Raw genomic sequence first — 23,636 nt, 5'->3', positions numbered from 1 at the left:
CCTCTCCACCTTGAAAACCCGATGACAGGGTGCAAGTATCTCGCCATCCTAGTCTCATTGGCCACAGGATCGGGTTCGCCCATCCCTCCATAGATTATCCACTTCTAGAGTTGAAAATGCCAGGAAATGGGTGGTTGGTAGAGCTGGCTGGATGCCCTGGCTAGAGATTTGCATTTCGAGGGCGGCAAGGTCTTTTACACTGTGTACATTTATAGGCGACACCACCGCATGATAGTAATAGTCTTCTTGCCCCACGATACATATAGGTCCCTATTTGGTCGCACATCATGAGGCTCGGAAGGCTCTAGTCTCGGAGTCCTCGATTCAAGACCTGAACTGTCTAGGCTAGGTTCAACCCGGGTGCCCGGTACGAAGGAGATCCCGAATCGGCTGAATATGGTTGATGCCTCAATCCTAATACACTCGAGCACACTTCGGTAAACTGGTCTCACCCTTTTTAATCATGGCAAAATTATTTTCATGATCATGCTTGAATACACCTTATTTTGGAACATTCATAGAGTAAACTGTAAGTGTACTCCAAGCGAGAGCCATGGCCTTGAACCGCCAGTTGCCAATCTATCTACCGGTGCATCGGGTATCCTGTCAACATGGTTTCCTCGGAATCGCTCTGGATAAATGGATAAATGGGGAGAACCGGGGAGTTGGAAATCCCTATTCAATATTTGGGTTTGAGTTTAAATCCAAATTCGTCGATCTGGAACTTTGAACAGGGCCTATATTAGCAACTGCTGTCACGAGGCTAGATGCTAAGACTCCTTTCGCTAAACAAGCCTGATCAGGAACAATGAAAGAATGACTAGCTATCTTGAATATTTGGTCTAGCTAAGATAGTAAGTTACCTCGTGTTCGTACATCTTCCCTCTATGCAACTGCAGGCATAGGTGCATGGATTCTCGTCAAGCTATCTTCTCAAGAGCTAGAGGTATTGAACAAGAGCAAAGGCTAGCACGATCCCATAGGACTAGGCGAACTTCAAGGCATGCAACACGCAGACCTGTGGCGTTTTGAGGGAAAGGTGTGGTAATTCGTGATGCCGGCTAAAGAGCATATTGCGGGGAAATACCTGGGCTTCCCACGGTGGTAATAACGGCTAAAGGAAACGGTACCCGTGCCTAAATGTTAACATTCCGACGTCTACTACATACGAATAGTGGTACACTTTTTCCTGTAATTGACCGTCGCTCGTCCGATCCTAGACAATAGCATGCTAATACCGATTGTAGCCCGTATCTATGTACATGTACAAACATACACCTGTACATGTACATACATACATCCCACTGTGCTGCTCGTTATCGGGGCATAACAACGTGGTGCGATATAAAGTGGAGCATCATCCTATTAGCCAAATGGAAGCACAGGGATTGTCCGTGATTTCCTGAAGAATGTAATATTTGATACGATATTCAATATGGTGTTCAATACCTGCTTTCGTCGAATACGAGAACGAGCCACAGAACATATGCACTCAAAAAAAATTGCCGCCTCTTATTTCAGAGCCTCCTCCCTCGTCCGATGCACTTTGTAGAGCATGTCGCTAGGGACTTCCGATACTAGAGCTAACTTTTTCGAAAGGCTGGGGCAAAGTTGAGGAGGCATTTGCGAGACACTAGGCAAATCAAAAGGCAGGAAACTGTTTTTTAAGCAATATACTATAGTATGATATTTATTATATTTATTCGTTATGAGTTCGTATTTCTTGATGATCATGCATTAACTAGCTAGTTTTCGTGAAATTGCGGGGAAGCACACTATTGGTTATACTACATGTATGTGCCCGTTTGCACACACCACGGATGAGAGAGATGCCGTGAGTTCCGTGCCGCTTCTAGAAGAATGTAGGTATGTTATTGGCAATGTGCACCATGCATGCTGCGAATGTTACAATTAACATGCGGGTTGGGTTGGCATTGACCACCGCATATTCGAACTTCGTTTGGTTGCATTTTTTGCATACCGAGACGTTTATTTGGGATCGCCAGAGCCAGAAAACGCTCCAGACGCCTGGGTTTCCTAGACTCAAAAAACTGGTCCAATGCAACAAGGAAGTAATAGTGCCAACGTCAAGGAATAATCGACTAGAATTTAATTTTCCAAAGACAGCTAACGCCTTCAATTTGATCAAGATGATCTTGTGAGCAGTTTTGAAAGACCCGAAGATTCAGTCGGCGTGACCAAGACAGGAAAATTCTGCTGGATCCACGATTATCTCCTTCGGGAGAATTCAGGCTAAACACTGTTTTTTAAATTCTTGTGGATGGTAGGCAAGGGTGGCAGATGTTTACCAAGGGTCTTTCTGCTTAGATGCAGTTACTAATCAGCGAACGGACATTGTCGCAGTGCCAGTTTCAGAAGAAATTTGTCCTCCAAATACGTGGTAGGGAGCCAAGTACCAAGTCAGCCTTGAAAGCTTCTAAACCCTTGAGCTCTGTGTTCTAGCTCGAGAATGTCACGACGCATATTCTAATTTTTGTCACGGTGTCAGTATTACTTATGACGCCTACAGATCCTCATATCTTACGCCGTATCTCTTCCGTACTATCATCCCGAATTTCTACCTATTTGACCAAGCCGAGATCTAAAGTGGCTTCTTCCCGATGCAAAATCACATTTCCCTTCCCGATGTCTGTTGCCTTCGCGTCGAATCAATTGCGATTCTCACCTTCACCTGGTGTCATGCAGGATGCAGCGGATAAATTCGAGAGCAAGGACCAGGGGAATTAAGCCTGATAAGTGCAGCCGCCGGGCGCTGGTTGGCTCATAGGGGTGTGGCGTGTCTTGGTGTGGGGTCGCATTTTGCCAGCGAATGTTCCATAGAACGTTCTATTTTGCCTATCGAGTCGACATCGACTCGGCCCGTGGGTCCGCTTCAATTGGATAAAGTCGAACCAGACCTCGGATTCGTCGCAGCCCTCGTTCCCTGCCACATGATTTGAGCGGACCCTGGTATTCTTGCCCAATTGGAGAATTAATCCGGTTGGCCGAGTGGAGACACCACGACCAACACTTCCCTCAGATTGGAAATAATTTGCAGATACCACGTGCGTCAGAGGCTGCAAATGCGAAAACCCTTCGGAGAACCGTGGTGGTGGTGGTGGTGGTGGTGTTCTGGTGGTATCTGCATGCTGAGAAACTCTAATGTCGCATTTGGGTTTTTTTTTTCTCTCTCAGGAGGAGGAATTCTTGTTTTTGAAATATTCGGGGTCCCCACACTCAGCTCAAAGATATCATGGGGGCTCCAATGCATCGAGACATTAGGACATTGTCCGGACACACCGAATCGATGGGATGGTTTGGCTAGTGGTTCGAGTTTGGCTCGTGGGAAGAATATGCTAACCAGGCATTGCACCATGGTACTGTACATGGACATGCTGGTCGGTTAGTCCCCGGTTTGAAAGAACGGATTTTGCGTTCCAATTTAGTTTGAATTCGAGCTTGTTTATCTGTGTAAGTACTACATACTAAGTACATACATACACACATGCATATTTCTTATGCGAAGCTTTTCGGCTGATACTTAAGACCGCTCCAAGTGATTTGCCAGTAAGGAGTATCTGTACATACTTACATTCCTTCGGGATGGGCATGCGTACATACGCGGTACTCCGCTAGGAACTTTCGAATAAGTTTTATAAGTAAATTAGCCGGTCACGAAAACCGCAAAACCTTCAGCGGTGAATTTGCTATGAAACTCCACCCGTATAATAAAATTCTGAATAAAGTCATGCTGGGGCAAATCAGATAAAAGTATTTTTCCCTAGGAAGTTTTACTAGTGATAGGTATTGCTTATTCTACCGATCCGTGCCTAGCTCACTAGTCCCCAATCTGCATTTGCCCAGAGTTTTGTTAGTACGGAGAAGCAAAAGGTTTGGATTTCAACCTCACCCCATATTGAACCTCACCGGTTAATTGAATTCCATTCATAGGGATCCTGTCCTTCGTATCGTTCAACCTCTTTAGCCGGACGATCTGATGTCTTTGCTTCATTGAATTGCAATCCCGGACCATGTGCGCGCACGCACTGGCAAAACAATAGCTGCACATGTACAATGTTAGCTAACAGGCAAAGATGTCTGACAAGACGCGGCAAAAGATACCCAGCAGCGGGGACAATATCAGCTGTCCCCAGAATGCAGAATGCGGAGGGAGATCTTCTTCTTCTAGTGCGATGCATTTGTATATAAAGAGAACATCGTCGCTCCCTTCTTCCCTGTTATCCTCATTCTCTTTTCCCAGCCAAGTGGGTTTCATTCAACAGCCAGCACGATACTTCTCCCTTCAGTGAAGAGAAGAAAGTATTGATACCCTATCACCTCGAACCACAAAAAACTTGTGAATAGGTTCTTTCTCCTGCGTCTACGCAGAAGAACATCCTTTGCCCAACATGCCCGCCATGGCAGCGCCAACGACCAACCAAGGTAACATGCTTGGTGGTCGCGAGTTCCCACAAGTTACCTGGTATAAGGAACCTGGTCTCCGAAAGCTCTACTTCCTCCTCTCTACCGTCATTCTCGTCTCCGCCACCAATGGTTTCGACGGTTCCATGATGAACGGTCTCCAGACCTTGAGCTACTGGAAAAACTACTTCCACCCCAGCAATTCCGAGCTCGGTCTCCTCAACGCCATCATGTCTGTCGGTTCTATCGCTGCCGTTCCATTCTCTCCATTCTTGTCTGATTGGAGAGGTCGTAAGGTCGCCATCATGATTGGTTTGTTCATCATGTTCGTTGGTGTCGCCCTTCAGTCCGCTGCTCAGAATCTTGGTATGTTCATTGGTGCCCGTTTCTTGATCGGTTTCGGTATCTCGTTCGCCCACGGAGCTGCTCCATTGCTCGTTACCGAATTGGCCCATATGCAGCACCGTGCCAAGATCACTTCCATCTACAATACTACCTGGTATCTCGGTGCCATCATTGCTGCCTGGACTACCTTCGGAACCCTCAAGATTAAGTCTGACTGGGCATGGAGAACTCCCTCTATCCTCCAGGCTGGTCCAGCTCTCGTCATGATCTGTTTCATCTGGTTCGTCCCAGAATCTCCACGTTGGTTGATCTCCGCCGACCGTCACGAGGAGGCTCTCGCTATTCTTGCTAAGTACCACGCCAATGGAAACGCCGATGACGAGCTCGTCCGACACGAATTCATTGAAATCAAAGAGACCATCGCCCTCGAGAAGGAATTCAACCACCAAAAGATCTCTGTCCTTTGGTCTACCAAGGGTAACCGACACAGAATGTTCATTTGCTTGTGCGCCGGTCTTTTCTCCCAATGGTCTGGTAACTCGCTCGTTTCCTACTACATCGCTCTCATTCTCACCCAGGTCGGAATCACCAAGGAAGTTGACCAGAACTTGATCAACGGATGTCTTCAAATCTGGAACATGCTTGTCGCCGGTACTATGGCCTTCATGGTCGACCGCTTCGGTCGTCGCCCACTCTTCCTTACCTCCACTGGTGGTATGTTGGTCTGCTTCATCGCATGGACAATCTGCTCTGAGCGTCGTGAGACTACTGGCAATGAGGCTGCCGGACGTGCCGTCGTCGCTATGATCTATCTCTACTACACCTGCTACAACTTGGCCTGGTCTGGTCTTCTCGTCGGTTACACCGTCGAAATTCTTCCATTCCAGATTCGTGCCAAGGGTCTCGCTGTCATGTTCTTCTTCGTCAACTGCGCTCTCTTCTTCAACAACTACGTCAACCCAGAAGCCATCAACTCTATCCGATGGAAGTACTACATTGTCTACGACTGCTGGCTGGCTCTCGAATTAGCCGTTGTCTACTTCTTCTTCATCGAAACTCGATACACTCCTCTCGAGGAAATCGCCAAGTACTTCGATGGTGATGATGCCAGAGTCGGAGGTGAAGGTGCCACCGGACACGGAAAGGAGCTTCTCAATGCTCTTCACGACGACGGAAAGTTGGGTGATGATAAGGTCACCGTCGAGCACGTGCAGAAGGCTTAGATGTCATTATCATCTTTTGTATAATGTTGTGTATATTTTGTGGGGTTCAGTTTCCGCCGTTTTCTTGTAACTATCTTTTAATATAGTTGAGTCTATTTTCGACAGATTAAATGATAATGAGTTTTTCTCTCTTGATCACAAAATTTGAACCCGCTGAAAGTGAAAAATGGTCGTTGCTAGCTTACATCTCGTATTCGTCTGTGGCTTTTCAAATTCGCCTAGGTATGCATGCACTACGAAATTCCGTTTAGCCAGTAGGAACGTTTTTGTGCTGGGATAGAATATCCAACAGCCGATTTTCATTGAACCGCCAAAATATAAAAAGAGTTTTGCCGAGAGAGCCAATAGTGCTAATCTTTCCGAGGGTTGGCCCGGATCAATTGGGGTCTACCAATTGCGCCCCGCTGGCTAGCCATGGACTACACCCAAGAAGCTCCAGGTATTGACCCTGCTATACAGTGTGGGGGTCATTTCACATGTATCAAAAAGTAAAGGTTCCTTGAACTGCTATTATGAAGTCTTCTCGCGCAAGGGCGGTATCTTGTTGGAATATATATGTGCATATGCGCATACATTCTTTTTTCGTTTCGATGCTACGTGGAATACACCTAGGTACCTATAACAGCACATGATCGCTGGAATTTTTAAGATGACTGATTCCCGATTTTTTATCACTCTCATTGTTAACTTCTTTCTTTTTCTTCTTTTTTTTTGAAAAAAACTAGAGGAATCTATATAAACCTCTTGTCAGGTACTAATCTGGCGTCTATACTAGAACCCACAATCTATGAATTCGAACGATTAGACGAATAAACATTAACATGGGTTTACTAGTAGCCTCAGTCATAATCGCGTCTTCGTCTTGAATGACTTCTTAGCGAACCAAGCGAGGCAGCTTGAAGATCAATTGCTGTCTTCAAAACCCTTCGAAACCGTTTTCTATGTATCAACCTCAAAAACCTTTCAACTCTTCCTTCCCCTTCGTATTTATCTCTCCAAAAATGCAACTTCACTTCGGCAGTCATGTGTTGACTTGTTCGGACACGACCTCTTGAACCCGTCTCGGTTGGCACATTGTAGACGTTAACGGGTTCAGTACTAACAGAGAAGCCATGTTTGGATCGTGGCCTATGGTTATCCTTTGTTCGATCTTTGTGGGGTTTAAACGATAGTTTGTTAAACGATAGTTTGTGGCGTAGGGTCTGTCCCAGCGGTTGCTTTGGCCTTTTCTTCTTCCCCTCCTTCTTCTCCTTCTTCTCCTTCCTCTCGTTTCTTTTCGTTTCTTTGTCTATAACCTTATCATCATTAGATTTTCCTAACCTAAAACCCTTTTTACTCTTCTTTCTTTCGAGGTCTCGCTCTGCAGTATGTGCTCTTGAAAGTAAACCAGGCTCTTCTGACTCTGCTAAAGACTGCTGGGACGGCGATCTTTGAACGGGCCCAGAAGGCCTTCGGGGATTTTCTCCGTCTTTATCGGCTTCACGACGAAAACCGAGCTGTCTTTGTGCTGGTCGGAAGGATATCTCGGAAGGGTTGTCTTGTTCAATATCTGAGTCGACTTCCCATGGACTATTGAGAGAGTCCTCTGACGGTGAGGGAAGGAGAAAGGTGGATTGCTCTAATGTTTGGGAATCATGTCTCTTTGGTCGAGAGCTTTTGCGAACGTTCATATCATTCGATTTAGAGGTTTAGGAAACTGAACTCTTATATTCGGGCTGAGTTGAACTATGCAATGCGTTAAGCGTTATTGAGTGCAAAAAAAACCGTATTATCGGGCTAGCGCCGATGTATATACACCGTTGAAGCTTCGCTGAAAGGCCGATTGATTTAGAGCAGTAATGAGCACAATGTTGGGGGGATGGTGTCTCGCTCCAACGACGGATAATATAATGAAGTAATTGTGGATAACTTCAGGTTGTAGATTGAAGTCGAATCCATGACATCAGAATACCTCGAATTGATCTACACGTCCACAAGAGCATGAGACACGACACTCGGACTAAGTAACGAGGTCAGATTAATTATTTATCAGCTCTTCATGAGCATCTAGCCAGCCGGGGTCGAGGGACTGATGCACGTGCAGATCACATCTATCAATTGATCAATAGGGCCTTATAATGCTAGTTCTGACTGTACGTACCCTTGTAAATACCAACAAATTGTAAGCTACAGAGACAATATGGTTTAGTACAAGACAGTCCCGGAGACTATTAATCCTCCTTCTTTACCTTACACTTTTATCTTTACTCGCGGCATATTTATGGACGCCACGCTTGAAATAGAAACTGGCCAAATCGAGAAACGCAACACAAAGTCAGCATCCTAATGTGGAAATCCAACATATGACTACAGCTTGAGTCGAATTAATCTCCTAAGCTTCTCCTTCAATCTAAAGCTCTCCACGACCTAAACTGTATTTATCTCTAGAAGTAGGCTTATTGACTCGAGCTATGCCAATATCTAATCCGAACCTATCTGCTTCACGTGGCATTTGGAAGATTGTCTATATCCTTTGTGCCCGCTCACGTCCCAAAAGATCAATCTTAAGATCTTGGCGGGTATCGGCCCGAGAATTTAGAGCTTCTGAATTAGCGGCACGGGAAAACCCCAGACGTTACCCAACTCCACGGGCCTATTTTCGCGAGGCAGATGAGGCCCCATGATCTATGCAAACTACGCAGCACCTCCAACGATGGATATTTACCGGGTCTACACCCTTCTCATGATGGTCTGATCCAGATATGTGGAATAAACTAACTTGTTGCCCGAGCCTTTTGTTGAACGCCCCTCGGCTTTCAATATCGGGAAGGGTGATGATGGGTGGCCAATCACGATGAAACCAAAACGACCGCAGCTCATCCATATTAGAGTCCGGGGCTCAATCCTGGAGTATGCGGGGTCCGGACTTATACGAACTCGGGGTATCGGAAGTTGTTTTACTATAAAACCCTAAAGGTCCGATGCGACGGGCCTTCATATTCTAGTACCTACCTTTCTGAGACTTTATACACCGGCCGGCGCTTTCGATTTAGCTACTTCCCATATTCATTCGTATTAATTAGAATAGTATTCTGAATCATCCCTTGGACCTGCAATTTGGATTACGCGCACCAGCAAGATTGAAGCCGTTATACTTTAGTCTGAGCAATACAATTATATATTCAATATGGGAGAAACGCCGGCGGGAGCAACTTCGAGCACGCCAGAGCCTCAATCGCCGGCCGAAAAATTAGTCACTTTGGAGCAAAGAGCCGTGGATGAGCCCCGTGCTATTAAGGTTATTGTCATTGGAGCTGGAATCAGTGGTATCCTTGCCGGAATCCGATTGCCTCAGAGAATTGAGAATCTCGACCTTGTTATCTACGAGAAGAACCCAGAAGTCGGAGGAACATGGTATGAGAACAGATATCCCGGTGTAGCTTGTGGTATGTATATGACATCTAGTTATGATATCGCTACATGATTGCGACGGTATCATAGATGGTTATATGGTAAAATGTGGCATTAATACGTTGCGCCGCTGGATAGATATCCCCTCGCATTCTTACCAGGCATCATTCGAGCCTAACCCCAGCTGGAGCCGCTTCTACGCCCCCGGCGCGGAAATTGGAGAATATTGGAAACATGTGGCAAGGAAGTACGGCGTATACAGGTACTTACAAGCTAGCAGGAAGGTTTTGGAGGCAAAGTTCGACGAAGCCAGGGGTAAATGGACGCTGAAGATCCAGAAATTGGATACACCGGAACAAGAAGTGTTTGAGGATGAGGCGGATGTTCTCTTCGGTTGTATTGGCGCACTGAATGAATGGAAATGGCCTGAGATTAAGGGACTTCACGACTTCAAGGGGAAACTTTTGCATAGCGCAAACTGGGAGGATGGGTATGAGTACGCTGGCAAAGAGGTTGCGGTTATTGGTATCGGTTCCAGCGCGATACAAATTGTTCCAACTATGCAGAAGGTGGTTAAGAAATTAGATCACTATGCTCGTGGGAAGACGTGGATTGCTATGCCCATTGCTGGGGAGTTTGCGGAAGCTAAGAATCCTGATGGAAAAGACTGTAGGTCTATGACTGCTCCCAAGTCGAGAGTGTTACGGCGGACAACATCATGATACATATGCAGGCTAACAAAGACGAATAGTTAATTTTTCAGAAGCCGATATCGAAAAGTTCAAGAATGACCCGAAACACTTTTATGAATATAGAAGAGAGCTCGAACATGAGCTCAATTCGGCGCACACCATTACTATGAGAGGGAGCGATCTCCAAAAAGGAGCCGTCGAGGTTTTCACTGAGAACATGAAGCAAAAGCTGGCGTCAAAACCAGAAGTTTTCAAGTCGCTGTTACCGCCGTTCCCACCTGCTTGTCGACGGTTGACGCCAGTGAGTACGCTTTGCTTTGCCAAGTCCGATTTCCAGTTATTGTTCTGATTTTAACGCTCTGTTTCAATGTAGGGTCCTGGTTATTTGGAAGCAATCGCCAAAGATAATGTGAACTTCATCTCTGACGAAATTTCATATGTCACACCAGATGGACTTGTTGCTGCAGATGGCACAGCACGGTCAGTTGATGCTATAATCTGTGCCACAGGTTTTGACACAACATGGACCAAACGATTTCCAATAATTGGCCGCGGCGGGAAGCCACTTTCTGAGAAATGGAAAGACCACCCGGACACCTACCTTAGTATCGCAACAGATGGGTTTCCCAACTACTTCATGAGTTTGGGACCGAACTCTGGCGTTGGAACTGGCAGTCTGACAATTGTGTTGGAGAGGGAAGTTGATTATGTTTGCAAGGCGGTTCAGAAGATCCAAAGGGAAAACATCAAAACAATTGAGGTTAAGGCCTCGAGCGTTCGCAACTTCCAAAAGTATTGTGATGCATATTTCCCTGGAACTGTATTTTCGATGAAGTGTCGCAGTTGGTACAAAGGTGGCACATATGACGGCAAGGTCTCCGCATTATGGCCAGGTAAGCGGAACCCCTTTGAAGGTTTTTTTTTTTTTTTTTTGCACAATCGGGAAATACCAAGACGGGTCGGGATGGAAAGAAAACCAAAATTCTCCTTCGCGTCTCGGAGTCCCCCTGCGTTAAGGCTGCATGGCTGATAATCGTCGTTTTTCTAGGATCCTGTCTCCACGCTGAAAGAGTACTGAGCAATCCCAGGTGGGAGGACTGGGAATACGAGCACATCAATGACAGCGAACATGGTTGGCTTGGGAATGGTTGGACAATGGCCGATATGAAGCCCGAGGCGGACAGAGCGTACTACTTGAAGCATGGAATAGTTGATCTTCCTCCTGTTGTAGTATAATTTGCATATTGCATAAGATCTCGATGTTAATGGGTTACGTTGAGTACATTTACATGCAATCAATCTGTCAACATCGATTCGATGGCATAAATACATTGTCTAACGTTTTTGTAAATGTTTCGCCCTATTTTAGCCTCATATTAATATTATAGGCCCGGCACTTGCCGTGTACATAGATACTTAACTTAAGTACTTTATACATGTACTCAGATACATACCCATCCCACTGCAGTGCGTCCATGGATATGTAGATATCGGTATCGTTGACGCGCTCTAGCTCATCAACATTTTTCATGTATTCAGATTCAAAGCCTAGCTAACCGCTCGAGGTTGAGCTCCTGAAGCTTGTTAGCCTTGATCTGACGCAACTTTCTTTTTTTAGAAGAACCGCATTGTCTGTTCCCATCGTGATTCCAAATCGCCTAACCGCAGAACAACAATCACCAGACGTACCCTGGAAGAACAATCGAACACTTCGCGGTTCTATCAGACCTTCACGTTCGATGCTTAAGCGTTGAATGGTGTAAATGGATACCATCGAAGCGCCTCCTTTCCATTCCGTAACACTGCAAGATACCCAATGCAGGGAAGACGGGGGTGGGAAAAAAAGAGGATAGAAAGGAATGTAACCATCAGCCTGCACTACAACATGCATGCGCTGTGTGCCTAGCAAGAAAAAAAAAACTGGTGCTGAAATCTGAAACGGACGGTGACGCTATTATTGGCCGCCGTGGCTCCAGCGTACCTCTAACCAGCCCTCTGTGATTCGTTCGAACTCGACAACCCTCGTTAGCCCCAAAATGCAACAACGCTAACTGCCAGCCATTACTATGTAAGTATGTACAGTCCAGTAAGCAAGCTAACTCCAGACGCAGGTACGGACGGCACTTGTACCACTTTACCTGAGTGTTCCAGCGGAGCTAGGTGGGCTAAGCTTTGGTGGACGAAGATTGGGTGAATCAGGGTCAGCCTCTGTCTTGGCTTGTAGACACCTTCCGCCTTTAAGATCCTTTTGTTAGCCCCCTTTGCTGTGCCTTTCCTTCCTCTCTCTCACGCTCGCGCAGTCTCTCCTTTTTGTTTCTGTGTTTCAAGCAAGCAAGCTTTGTGGTCGAGGTTGATTCTTTTTTCTGAATCCCTGTTCTGATTCTTTTCGCTGAGCGATTCGAATTGATTCTTAGAGGCCCAAGTCATTCCTTCCCTATATAGACGATCTTACGTCCCGGCTTAGAGCATTCTTACGTTCTTGCCTTTCCTTTCCCTTCAGCCTCCCAGCCAGCGGCCTCGGTTCTTGTCTTGTCTCTGTCAGATTCTTATTGCTCTAGCTTCTTGTAGTATCGCAAGTTCGAGACTACATTACATTCCTTCAAGCTCAAGAGTCTTCCAGTGGTATACTCTCATTATACATCTTGTTATCTTTTTGTTAGACTGCTCAGCCTCCTCTATACCAAAGCTCCATCCAGTCTTTTTCTATAGTCTATCGACATATAAAAGTCAGTGCAGTGCACAAAGGAGACTTCACGATCTTTTTTTATTTATTTTATCAATACTATCGATATCAGTACCCCAGTCAGATTTCCTACGATAAGAACGAAGAAACGAACACCGGCAAACATGATTTCCACGCACCTTTTCCTCCTGTCTCTCGTGGCTTCTATCAATGCCATTCCGGTCCCTATGCCGCAAACTCCAGACTTTCGCACCCTAGATACTTGTCCAACAAACGGAGCTATTGTTTGCAGTCCCGACGGTTCGAAGTTCTATCTCTGTAACTTTGGGAGGGCTGTCCCCATGGGCTCTGTCGCTGCTGGTACCTATTGCAGCAATGGAAAGATCGTTACCATCGGTGCATCTGCCGCTCCTACTATGATGCCTCTGCCGGCTAAGCCTACTCAATTTCCAGAGCCGACTAGCATCGAATTAGTCAAGACCTCTCCCCCAGCAGCAACTCCAACTGCAGCTCCGATGAATCCTAACCCTGAGCCCATGAAGGATGAAATCACAAGCACAATCACCACCACCGAAGAAGTCACAAGCAAATCCACCAGCACAATCTTGGTTACTGTAACTGGCGAACCTCCTCGTGCTCCTATGGAGACTCCTGTTCCAGAGCCTGTTCCCACATCTGAACCATCCAGCGGTTCAACTGGCGGAATTGTCATCACCGAAGACATCATCATTAAGACCGGGGCAAGTTCGAAGAGTTGTCCTCGTGACAACGAATTCAGGGATCTTGCAGTAGAGGAATGTGCCACCGCTAAACATGCCGCTCCGTTTATCACCGAAGCCTTCAAGAAGTACGAAATCAACACCATCGGTGAAGCCGCTGCCATCCTTTCCCTTATGATGTTCGAAACTGGTAACTTCCAATTCAATACCAACCACTTCGGAATGGGGGGTAAGCCTCGACCAGGTCAGGGAACCAGAAACCAAATGTCTCCAAACTTCATCGTCGAGTACGCACAAACATTCGGATCCACTGATAGCATCAGCCCTGGTATCACCCCCGCGAACATCAATGATCAAACCGATGAAGTCAAGAATAAGGTTTTGGCTTTAGTTCTTGGCGACGATAGGACCTGGGCTAGCGGTGCTTGGTTCTATAAGAACTATGCCCCATGCGCTGCCATCATGCCAGCTCTCCAGAAGGAGACAGTTTCGCGTCAGGCCTGGAGTGATTATATCACCAAGTGCGTCGAGACAACTGTCGCTTCCAGGGGCGCCAGCTTCGAAGCTGCGGTTGTCGCTCTAGGTGGAACCCTTACCGCCTAAACTTTAGGACCTGTGTCTGTAAATTTACTCTAGGGCACTGACAACCTAAATTTTGGTGCTTTTTATCCTCTTACAATTTCTTTTCCTTTCGCGATAGGGATTTTTAGGATCGGTTCATTTGGCTTTTTAGGATATGCATACTTGCATTTTTTACACGGTGTTTCGGAATGTCTAAAATTTTTCTTCTTCTATTTCCACTTCATGTTATATACATCCATAGGGCTCTTTGAGAAATCTACCATGGAGGGGTTTGGTCTGTGACCTCTTCTCTTCTTGTTCCCGACCATCTAATTTTTGATCGTAAGCCTTTTAGAATAACTTGAGACCTAAATCCGGCCGATGCGCTAAATTACTTAACCAGCCAATGATCTAAACAACAGATCTCTGTGTAACTCTGTTTCGAAACACGCCAGCACAGGAGACCGACCTCCTTGAGAAGCCGCGTGGCCGTTTCGAGTTCGTTGTCATATGATCATGGGCATTCTTTCCCACATTGGCCGGGACGTTAAAAGAATTCCAAAATGAGGCACAGTTATATCCAACAGCAACAACAATATTCTAGCTTGAAAACATAGAGATATTCGAAACGAAACATAATTTCTAGTTGTCTAGTATATGGTACTCCGGAGGCGAGATTTACAGGTGTCAATCCATGGGTTCATACTGATTCCGGTTTGTCCAGAGTATTTGTGTCCATGGAGCGTTATGGTCTCGCGGTGTGAGCAGCTAGCGCATGATCTCTGATCACAACCTACGTATACTGCGTAGCAGGGACTGGCATTCTGGACCGCACGATACTAACTAGAGTATCAAGGCGTAAACGTTCTCACACACATATCTAGCTTTTTCAATTCCTAAAGCCGGATTCATCAATAGATATGATCTCATCTCATCTCATTTCATTTAAATATTTCGTAAGATCGAGCGCCTCGGGTTTGCTTACATGTTATAAATATTACGAAGACTTACTTAGCCCAATTCACACTCTAAAATTCGTGATATATAGCAATGGAAAGAATATAAACCCATTCTCATTAAAAATTCCTCACAAGAGTCATTAATATACCTACCGCGTGTGGAAAGGATACAAACTTGCACGGTAAATACAAAATTATTAGAAAAGGGGAAACTGCCGTGTCAGCCTCAGCCATTCAAATGTGCCGCTAGAGCTATCCTCGATTGACATCTGATTTCTCAGAACGGATACATGTACATAGGTGGACCTCTGAGTCAGATATTAGATACATGTATAAAAAAGCCAGTTGCAATTGAAACTTCATAGCTTGCTCAGCTGCCCTTGGCATTCCCAGGTCCTACAGCAGTCCCAGGATCCTATCATTTAGCCCACGATGTCCTTCTCTACCCTACTCCTCGTTACCCTCCTCACCACGGTGATCACAACCATGGCAACTGTTTCTTCCACTACCAACTTAACATCAATCCTTATTCCACTCTACATCTATCCCACTCCAGGCGCCTGGGATCCATTATACCGAGTCATAACCGCATACCCTACCCAACCGTTCACAATAATTGTAAACCCGGACTCTGGCCCCGGACCCAAACGCTTCCCTGACGAAAGCTACAGAGAAGGAATTACGAAACTTAAAGCATTTAAAAACGTAAGAATTATCGGATACGTTCACGTATCTTATACCGCGAGAAAATTGGAGGATGTCTGTCAGGATATAGATAGATATGTTGGATGGGATGAATATAAAAGTGGTAAAATTTCGGTGGATGGCATATTTGTCGATGAGGCTCCGGAGGATGTTGGGAAAGATGATATCAGTTTAAGGTATATGCAAAAAGTCAGGAAGAGGATATCAGCTAGATTTCATAGGATTGGGAAAAGCGGCTTTACAATGATAAACCCTGGTGTGATTGCTGATAAAAGGTTTTACGAAGCTACTGCGGATGCGGTTGTCTCCTATGAAGACCGTTTGGTAAATTATTATGCCCCGGGAAAGTTACAGACGAGTAAAGATCAGAATAAGAGTCCTGAGACTCCGCCTAAGATGCAGGCTATCATTGTAACGTCGGTTGATGGATCCGATGCAAGGGAACGATATTTGCTAAAGAAGGTGGTCGAGAGGAGGATAGGATTTGTGTATTTCACAACTGATCTTGACTATCAGAAGTTTGGAACAGATTTGGTCCTTCTAGTAGATAAGGTCGCCAGGAGTAACGGACTTGTTAGAAAGAGGACAGCGTTATCACTATGAGCTTGGTTCTAGATCTAACAAGAACTATGATGCATGAAACATCATTATTTGCTTGGTATCAATTTTTAAAGTGATTCCTAAAATATAAAATAACATTGGTCTTAGTCTAATGTAATACCAGACTGCTCATCGTATACCGGATAGAGGCATCGTTCAATTTACGATGAAACAAAGGGATCCAACATGTCCTTCTCATCCAATATTTGAAAGGCGAAAGAAGAATAACAGAACCTAACGGCATGAAGAGTAAAAAAAAACCTATTTTTACAAACGAAAAGAAAGAAAGAAAGAAAGAAAGAAAGAAACTAAGTACGCCGGCATATGGTATTATGGGAAAGTTCGGATCGCTAAGACTCCACAAATATCCATATCTAGTCTTTCCCAAACTCCAGAGAAAAATCAAGAAAACGCCTTTAGATGATCTGAGTCATGGTGCATGTAATACTAGGGAATGTGCGGTCATAGTGGTAGTGGTATTAGGCGGATGTGGTGGAGTATAGTGATCTTGATGGTGATGACGACAAACCCAGGAGCACGGACGAGATCAATATATATCCGGTTCCGTGGGTGTTGGCTTTGGTGCTGGCTCTGATGGCGGTTCTGATGGTGGCTCTGATGGTGGCTCTTCCTGACCCTCATCTTCGGCGATGGGGGGACAGTAAGTGCGAAGAACGTGCTTGAGGGCGGGCCGTCGGATAGGTTTGGCGAGGAAGTAATTCATACCACACTCGAGGCCTAAAGCGGGAGGTATATTAATATAGGCTCAAGTTCGACAACGGCTAAAGCAGTGATAACTTACACTCCTTAATATTACTCTCCTCTGTCAGAGCAGACAATGCTATGATGGGGGCAGAGTATCCTAGCTCTCTGATTTTCCGCGTGCTTTCCAGACCGTCGAGGTTAGGCATCTGAACATCCATGAAAACAATATGGAATGCCTGGTTGGATTCAATTGCCTCCTTGATTCTATCCACAGCCTCAACGCCATCGTCGGCGAGGGTAATGTTTTCAATTTGCTCAAGCTTAAGCATTCTAATCACAACCTCCTGATTAATTTTATTATCTTCAGCCACCAGAACCCGTACGTTCTTTGCGTCGGTGCTCCCAAGTTTCTTGTTCACAAGGAGAACCTTGCCCCCACTTGCAGTTTGAGGTTCTTGTGATGGAGCAAAGAAAGGTTGTGAGAAGCCGACGAGGCGGGGCTGAGGGAATGCCGCTAGCCTTTCAGCATTGGTGGCTGTAGGGTCGAGTGCCCTATCCGAAGATTTACTTCCAGGAACAGGTGATAGTCCAGTACCCGAGTCTATCGTTCGCTCAAGGGAGACGCTTCCCTCTCGAGAACTGACGTTTGAAGAGGTCAGCCCGTCTTTGGGGTGTTTGAGAGGGATTTTTAGCGTAAATGCGCTGCCAACGCCTTCTTGACTGTCTAGTGTTATCGTACCGGACATCAAGGTAGCTAGTTGTTTGCATATAGAGAGACCCAATCCAGTACCGCCGTACTTCCTATTCAGGCCGAGCTCTCCCTGAACGAATGGTTCAAATATCTGCTGCTGCTGATCTATCGGTATTCCGGGGCCTGTATCTTGGATCTTAAACTCAAATATATAGCTTTTGGGGTCTAATTGGCTTTCTGATGCGACACTCGGCTGCTTTCGAGATTCTGAAAGATTGCTAGGGACCGAAGTTGGCCCGATGGCAAGTGGTTTCTCGTTTTGGATGTCGGACGACTTCTCTGATAAACTTTTCGAGGCGGTAGGAGATTTGTGTCGGTTTCGGGAGGAATCTCGAGAGTCTGTTATTGGGATAGGTATCGGCTTAAATTCATTGCCAAGTGTGATAGTAAGGTGCACCTTCCCAGATTCCCTACAAGGTTTTCAGTAATTCAGTCCTGTATACTTTCTGTTCATTAACAACCTTCGAGTTCGACTTACGGCGTAAACTTCAGCGCATTGCTGATTAGGTTGATAATGATTTGAAGTATACGGTTGGAATCGCCCATGACCACCATGTCGCTCAAGGCCGCCTCCGGGATCATCGTAACACCCAGTTTGATTTTGCTATCTCTAGCTTGCTTTTCAAAAATTGCCAAAACCTGGCTGGCTATATCAGTTATTCTAAACCTTTTGATGTCCAACGGTATAGCCTTGCCGCCGATTTGGGTTCTGCTAAACGTGAGAAGATCGGTAAGAAGATGTAACAATAGTTCACCGCTTTTGTACACGATCCCAAGGCTTTGTTTAATTCTAACAATGTCGTCCTCGGCAAGGCAAACAGCACACATACCCAGAATGCCGTTCAATGGTGTCCTCAGCTCATGGGTAATATTGGCGATGAAGCGGGATTTTGCTTCATTGGCCGTTTCTGCTATCTGTCTTTGCTCTTCGAGTTGGACAGTCCTCTGACGCACGCGTTCTTCTAAGGTCTCATACTGCACTTCTAACTCTTCCGTCATCCGATTAAACTTATGGGTTAGTTCCGTCAGCTCATCTTGGATGAGATGCGACCTTTCAGGAACCTTTGATGGAATGCGGAACGTATTGCGAGAATCATCCTGATCCTCGTAGAGGTTTACTTCGGTAACAGGACGGAGGAGGACACTTTTGCTAAAGCCAACTAAACCCTTAGCCGACTTCATAACATTTGACGTTCTTCGTTGGCCATTTCCAGGTCGCCCTGCACTTTCAGAAGCACTCGGCGCATCGCTTTGACGTTGAAGCCCTCCATTAGAATTGGCTGTCATCAAGGAAGAGTTGAAACCATCCGGACGACCCCGGGGGCTTAGGCTTCGTTTACCATTTTGTGTCGCAGCAGAAAGCCTGGTGATGGGCCGAACAAAAATATGAGATAACGGCCATACCAACAGGATAACAACCCCAAGAGTCCCAAAGATTGTTGCTAAGAGAATGTTGCGGAGTTGTATTACGGGCGCAAGGACTTCTTCGTAATCCTGAGCTATAATGACACCCCAATCTAAGTATGGAACGTCGAGTAGGACGAAGCCGACGCTAAAACGGTGATCTGAGATATCCCTCACGCTGAGATCAGCTCGTGCTGGGTTACCCTTCCCGTTGTGAAAAGTGTCGATGACAGTCGTCCACGCATTCATGGGGCCGGAAACTCCGAATATATCAGGTTTCTCATAGGCAGGGAGGGTAAAGCGAAACATGGTGTCACCGTTTACTTTATCATCGGATGTATGTTCCCCAGACCACAGATTCGTGGGGTTATCAGGCCCGACAACAAGCATGAGACCTGTTTCGTCAAGCCCAAGACGCCGGTTTGATATATCTACTAAGATCTGGATGTTGACAATAATAGTGAAGAATCCAAGCAACGGGTGAACACGGGTACTATTATTAGTCTGGTCGAATATGGGAACAGTGTAGGATGCTAGGTAAAGCGTTTCATTTACCATAACGGGCCCCTGGAAGGTGAAATTAAATTGCTGAACGGTAGCCGGCGTAATGATTTCAAACCGTTCATCTTCTCTCTCAGTCATGTTGTATGGACGAGGGTATAGAGAGTCAGGGAAACCGTCGTGTCCATTCCAGCTGAACCCGGATCCAACAGGTTGGAAACCATGGGCAAGGAAGGTACCATTCGGCTCGGTGCCGTTGATACCAAGGGCGCAAGAGCAGGTAACATTCGCAAAGGTCTCATTGAGATCTCGGTTCCAAAGCACGGCTTGTAAGAGATAAGGCTGCGTTTCGAGAGCGACGGCGATGTCGGTGATTGTATCATCCCAAAGGTTCCAAGGGCGGTTCCCTGCATAGTAGTCTTTTAGTGCACCTTGGATGAGAAGCCGTGAGGAAACCGAGGCGATTGAGTTTTGGAGAATGGCAAGGGCCTGGGAAAGCTGGTCGGCTTTGAGGGCAGCGACAAGGGCTAGACGGTCGGCACGTAGATTGACGACAAAGTGATAGTTTTTGACCCACTATTATAATATGAGAATGTTGACCATACTAAAGTAACGAGGGGAAATGAGCTTACCGATATTAAGGAGGGGATACCGACACAGCAGAGGGCGAGGATCGTGACGAGGAACTAATGTTTCGTAGGCGTTAGTATGACTGCTGTCGCTGTTGCTGTGCCGCGTGCAGGAAGTCAGGGATGAAATAAGAAGAGACCATACGTACGCTGAGCTGCTCCCTAATCTTAATTCTCATCCTCATCCTCCTGCTGTCCAAGATATCCGTCACCGAAGACGACAGCCGTTCATACCATCACCAACCAAACAAGAAAGCCCTGCGGATACAATCGAAACAGATAAAATGTTTCGGTCGGAGAACGGTCGCGGTAATCCTTCTAGGGGTACCGCCGTGCGAAAAGATAGTCGTTTGTTGATGTTGAATACGTTTAAACGAGATGATCAACAGGGCTAAAATGCGACGAGGCTATTTCGCAACCTCGACTAACTTCTAAGGTATCGATAAAAACCGATAGGGATAGTATAAGAATGCCAATAATCTCAGGTTCGAGTGCTTGGATGGGGATATCGGATTGGGCTGGGCTGGACTTGATTAGACTAGTCGTCGAAAACCTGTTGCGCGTCTGATGTCAGTGGCGGTGTTAGCTAGGATACGATGCTTAAACACGATCGTGCACGATCGTAACAACCAGCCGAAATCCCGGCTAGCCTGGGCTTCCTTACTACGTCGGTGCAATCGCGATGGAGCTGCGAACCGAGGTATTGAAGTCGAAGAAGTCTGGAGAGTGTGATGGTTCAAGTCGAACATGGCTGAGGTTGAGATCGTTAGTTAGAGTTGATGTCGAGGTTGATCGATCGGGTTGGTGGAGTGGCAGCAATAAGCTCGCTTTTTTGGCGGCGGCCAGCGGTGCAGTGTGGGGAGATCAACGGCCGGAATTGTGCGCATGTGCTCCGTCGTGTCAATTAAGCCTTTGCCCCCCAATTTACTTCTGGAATTTTATATACATGCGGCAAACTCTCTCCCCCCTTCCTCAGCGTTATCTATGTATAAGAGATGGTATCGCTAGATACCGAATCCAGATATCCACATGGCTGGATTGTTTAGTTGATGATAGTTATATAAATACATGGTGGTGGGGGTGGTGGTACCGGTGGACGGGATCGCAACATTCGAATTCATCACTCATTCATACAATCAAAACAAAGTACGCCTAGGCAAGATGAAAGAGCAGGAAAGAATCAGCCTGCTTTGTTTGAATTCACAAGCTCGATCTCACTTAGTGCTGGCTTCAAGGTAGACGGTTCAACTTCAGATCCGAGAACCGTCGACTGCGATCCTGCAATCGTGTCTTCCTCAAATATCCTTGTCACCCTCTTCTCGGCCTTTTCGACATCGTTCGCTTGCTTTGTAACCCCCATATCCCCCTCGGCGCTAGGAACTGCACTCCCTCTCCTTGACGGTATAGAGTTATTGAATAAAGAACCTTCTAATTGGCTTCTGAGCCAGTATGGTCTCGATAGCCGTTTCGATCCTCGGTTTCCCTCCAGAAGATTCGGCGATAATGCTGCCGGGTTAACGATGGCTAGATTCTGAGCACCATCTCTAGGGCTAGGTGATATACCAGCTTCGAAGTTATGGTCGTCCGATGACCCGTGGGAGATAAGCCGGGGCAGAAACTTTGCGACAAGCGCCTTCAGATCAGGCAAAGACGCTGCTGTGATTGCGAACAGTAACTCGAATGCAGTACACGACCATAGTACAGGTCCTTTCCCTGTGAAGCCGTTAGCTTGAGTTGATAGACCCGTCATAAGGATCTCGAATCAAAATGAGTTACTTACATGTCCAGTCGAAGAAACCTTCGTCGTGTAGTTTGATTGAAACTCCTAACTCCACCAAGGCTATGCAACAAACTGAAAATCCTAGTCCAAAGATAACGACCAAATTCAACCTTTGTCGCTTGGGCAGGTTGAGTTTCCATAGATAGGGGATCGGTAGCAGATAGATCGCAAAGTCGACGATAAAGTTGCCCGCAATGTTACATATGTATAACAACTGCACGTTGATGCATTTCCCAGGATTTTCATAAACCCATAGAGATGGCACGGGCCTATATAGATAATCTTGATTCTTAGACCTTCATGGACTTACTTGGACGATGTCTAGTCCGCGCTGGTGTAATCGATTTGTATCCACTTACCTACAAGTATTAACCATAAGGGTAGCGGTAACAACGAAAAGGGCGAAAAACCCTGCCACCAAGATTTGCGATGTTCGTCGAATATGTGTCACCTCTGGAGGAAACATTCGCTGGTACCGCAGGATAATCGACGCTTTCGTGAACATCACGCATGCTAGATAGAACAGGATACCCATGAGGTAGTACTTGTTCAACGCTCTCACATCGTTAGGGTAGATATCGTAGCGGTGTAAACCGAATCCTACAGTTGTGCTCGCTATTACAATGGCAGACTTTAATGCGCAAAAAAACTACCCCAGTGTTAGCAATATGCAGCGCATCCTCAGAGACCTATCTCTCTCTCTCTATATATATATCTCAAAACATTCTGGATCAACTTACGACTGCTGCAAGTATCCAATAGTCCTCCCGGAATAGTTTCTTTGACCCGATCAGCCTTGAAAAAAGTCTCAACCCGACAGCGACACATGCCAGCCCCAATGTCAATGGCTCAACCACCCGCGAAATGGTTACCCGAGATTCTGGGTTATTATAGTTCGGAGCTGGCCAGGTGTTCGTGATGTAGTCCGGAACGAAAACGAATGAATTGTGGGGATTGGGCTTTTCGACATTATAGCGCTCGTACCAGCCTACTGTATTCTCCATAGTTTAGTTCCGTCTGTGACAGTTTTCCCGATTGTTCATATTGTTGTTGTTGCTGCTTCGAGGATGCCCTTTTCAGCCCTATCGCATCTTGTCTCATATGTTTGCCCTCCGAACAGCGAAATCGAAGAAAGGGAAATGGATCCCTCTGGAAAAGTTCTCCATGTTCAGCCTTTTACAGCTCGCTTCTTCCTCGTTCTTCCTGTCCTTCTAGAAGAATTGCCTTCAGACTAATTCAAAAGAACTGCGGCTGGATCAATACTCGCTTCAGCTCGGAATAATGCTGTAACTTTTTGATGGAACAGCACATTTTGAAGAAGGAGCTCGTGGGCAATTGGACGCCACCGGCAGAAAAGAGTCGCTAGATTTGGGATCCGGCAACCTTGGCATATCTACAGCCAATGATGTTTCGAGTTTGGTCTAGCAATGCTGACTTATCGTGACTAGATCAATTGAGCGCGATCGATCGGGCGAGTCTAAGATGAAGGAAGTCAGTTTTCATAAAAGTAAGTACATAGTAGCTCTAGTTCTTGAATTTTTTGCATCATTCCCTCGAAACCAAGATT

At 46.0% G+C, this 23,636-nt stretch overlaps 7 protein-coding genes across 7 annotated transcripts; 4 read left to right on the top strand and 3 right to left on the bottom strand.

Annotated features, from left to right (window-relative positions):
- Positions 1–4,409: 4,409 nt before the first annotated feature.
- On the top strand, positions 4,410–5,990 carry AOL_s00081g21 (uncharacterized protein; the record flags this gene model as incomplete). Its single annotated transcript, XM_011124840.1, has 1 exon — positions 4,410–5,990. One exon carries the CDS (start codon positions 4,410–4,412, stop codon positions 5,988–5,990), a length of 1,581 nt encoding a protein of 526 aa, XP_011123142.1.
- An 839-nt stretch (positions 5,991–6,829) lies between these two features.
- On the bottom strand, positions 6,830–7,660 carry AOL_s00081g20 (uncharacterized protein; the record flags this gene model as incomplete). Its single annotated transcript, XM_011124839.1, has 1 exon — positions 6,830–7,660. The coding sequence occupies one exon, from the start codon at positions 7,658–7,660 to the stop codon at positions 6,830–6,832; it is 831 nt and encodes a 276-aa protein (XP_011123141.1).
- Positions 7,661–9,156: 1,496 nt separating this feature from the next.
- AOL_s00081g19 (uncharacterized protein) lies at positions 9,157–11,308 on the top strand (the record flags this gene model as incomplete). Its single annotated transcript, XM_011124838.1, has 5 exons — positions 9,157–9,415; positions 9,519–10,049; positions 10,132–10,373; positions 10,446–10,965; positions 11,121–11,308. 5 exons carry the CDS (start codon positions 9,157–9,159, stop codon positions 11,306–11,308), a joined length of 1,740 nt encoding a protein of 579 aa, XP_011123140.1.
- Positions 11,309–12,919: 1,611 nt separating this feature from the next.
- AOL_s00081g18 (uncharacterized protein) lies at positions 12,920–14,077 on the top strand (the record flags this gene model as incomplete). The annotated part of the gene is made up of 1 exon (XM_011124837.1): positions 12,920–14,077. One exon carries the CDS (start codon positions 12,920–12,922, stop codon positions 14,075–14,077), a length of 1,158 nt encoding a protein of 385 aa, XP_011123139.1.
- Positions 14,078–15,426: 1,349 nt separating this feature from the next.
- On the top strand, positions 15,427–16,302 carry AOL_s00081g17 (uncharacterized protein; the record flags this gene model as incomplete). Its single annotated transcript, XM_011124836.1, has 1 exon — positions 15,427–16,302. One exon carries the CDS (start codon positions 15,427–15,429, stop codon positions 16,300–16,302), a length of 876 nt encoding a protein of 291 aa, XP_011123138.1.
- A 544-nt stretch (positions 16,303–16,846) lies between these two features.
- On the bottom strand, positions 16,847–20,474 carry AOL_s00081g16 (uncharacterized protein; the record flags this gene model as incomplete). The annotated part of the gene is made up of 5 exons (XM_011124835.1): positions 16,847–17,037; positions 17,102–18,165; positions 18,234–20,236; positions 20,293–20,346; positions 20,439–20,474. 5 exons carry the CDS (start codon positions 20,472–20,474, stop codon positions 16,847–16,849), a joined length of 3,348 nt encoding a protein of 1,115 aa, XP_011123137.1.
- A 995-nt stretch (positions 20,475–21,469) lies between these two features.
- On the bottom strand, positions 21,470–23,073 carry AOL_s00081g15 (uncharacterized protein; the record flags this gene model as incomplete). The annotated part of the gene is made up of 4 exons (XM_011124834.1): positions 21,470–22,002; positions 22,070–22,338; positions 22,429–22,718; positions 22,810–23,073. The coding sequence occupies 4 exons, from the start codon at positions 23,071–23,073 to the stop codon at positions 21,470–21,472; spliced, it is 1,356 nt and encodes a 451-aa protein (XP_011123136.1).
- Between the last annotated feature and the right edge of the window lie 563 nt (positions 23,074–23,636).

This window comes from Orbilia oligospora, assembly GCF_000225545.1.
Source record: "Orbilia oligospora ATCC 24927 unplaced genomic scaffold scaffold00081, whole genome shotgun sequence".
NCBI classification, from domain to species: Eukaryota; Fungi; Ascomycota; class Orbiliomycetes; order Orbiliales; family Orbiliaceae; genus Orbilia; species Orbilia oligospora.
The sequence above is the reverse complement of the archived record's forward strand: the minus strand, read 5'-3'. Positions and strand labels throughout refer to the sequence as shown.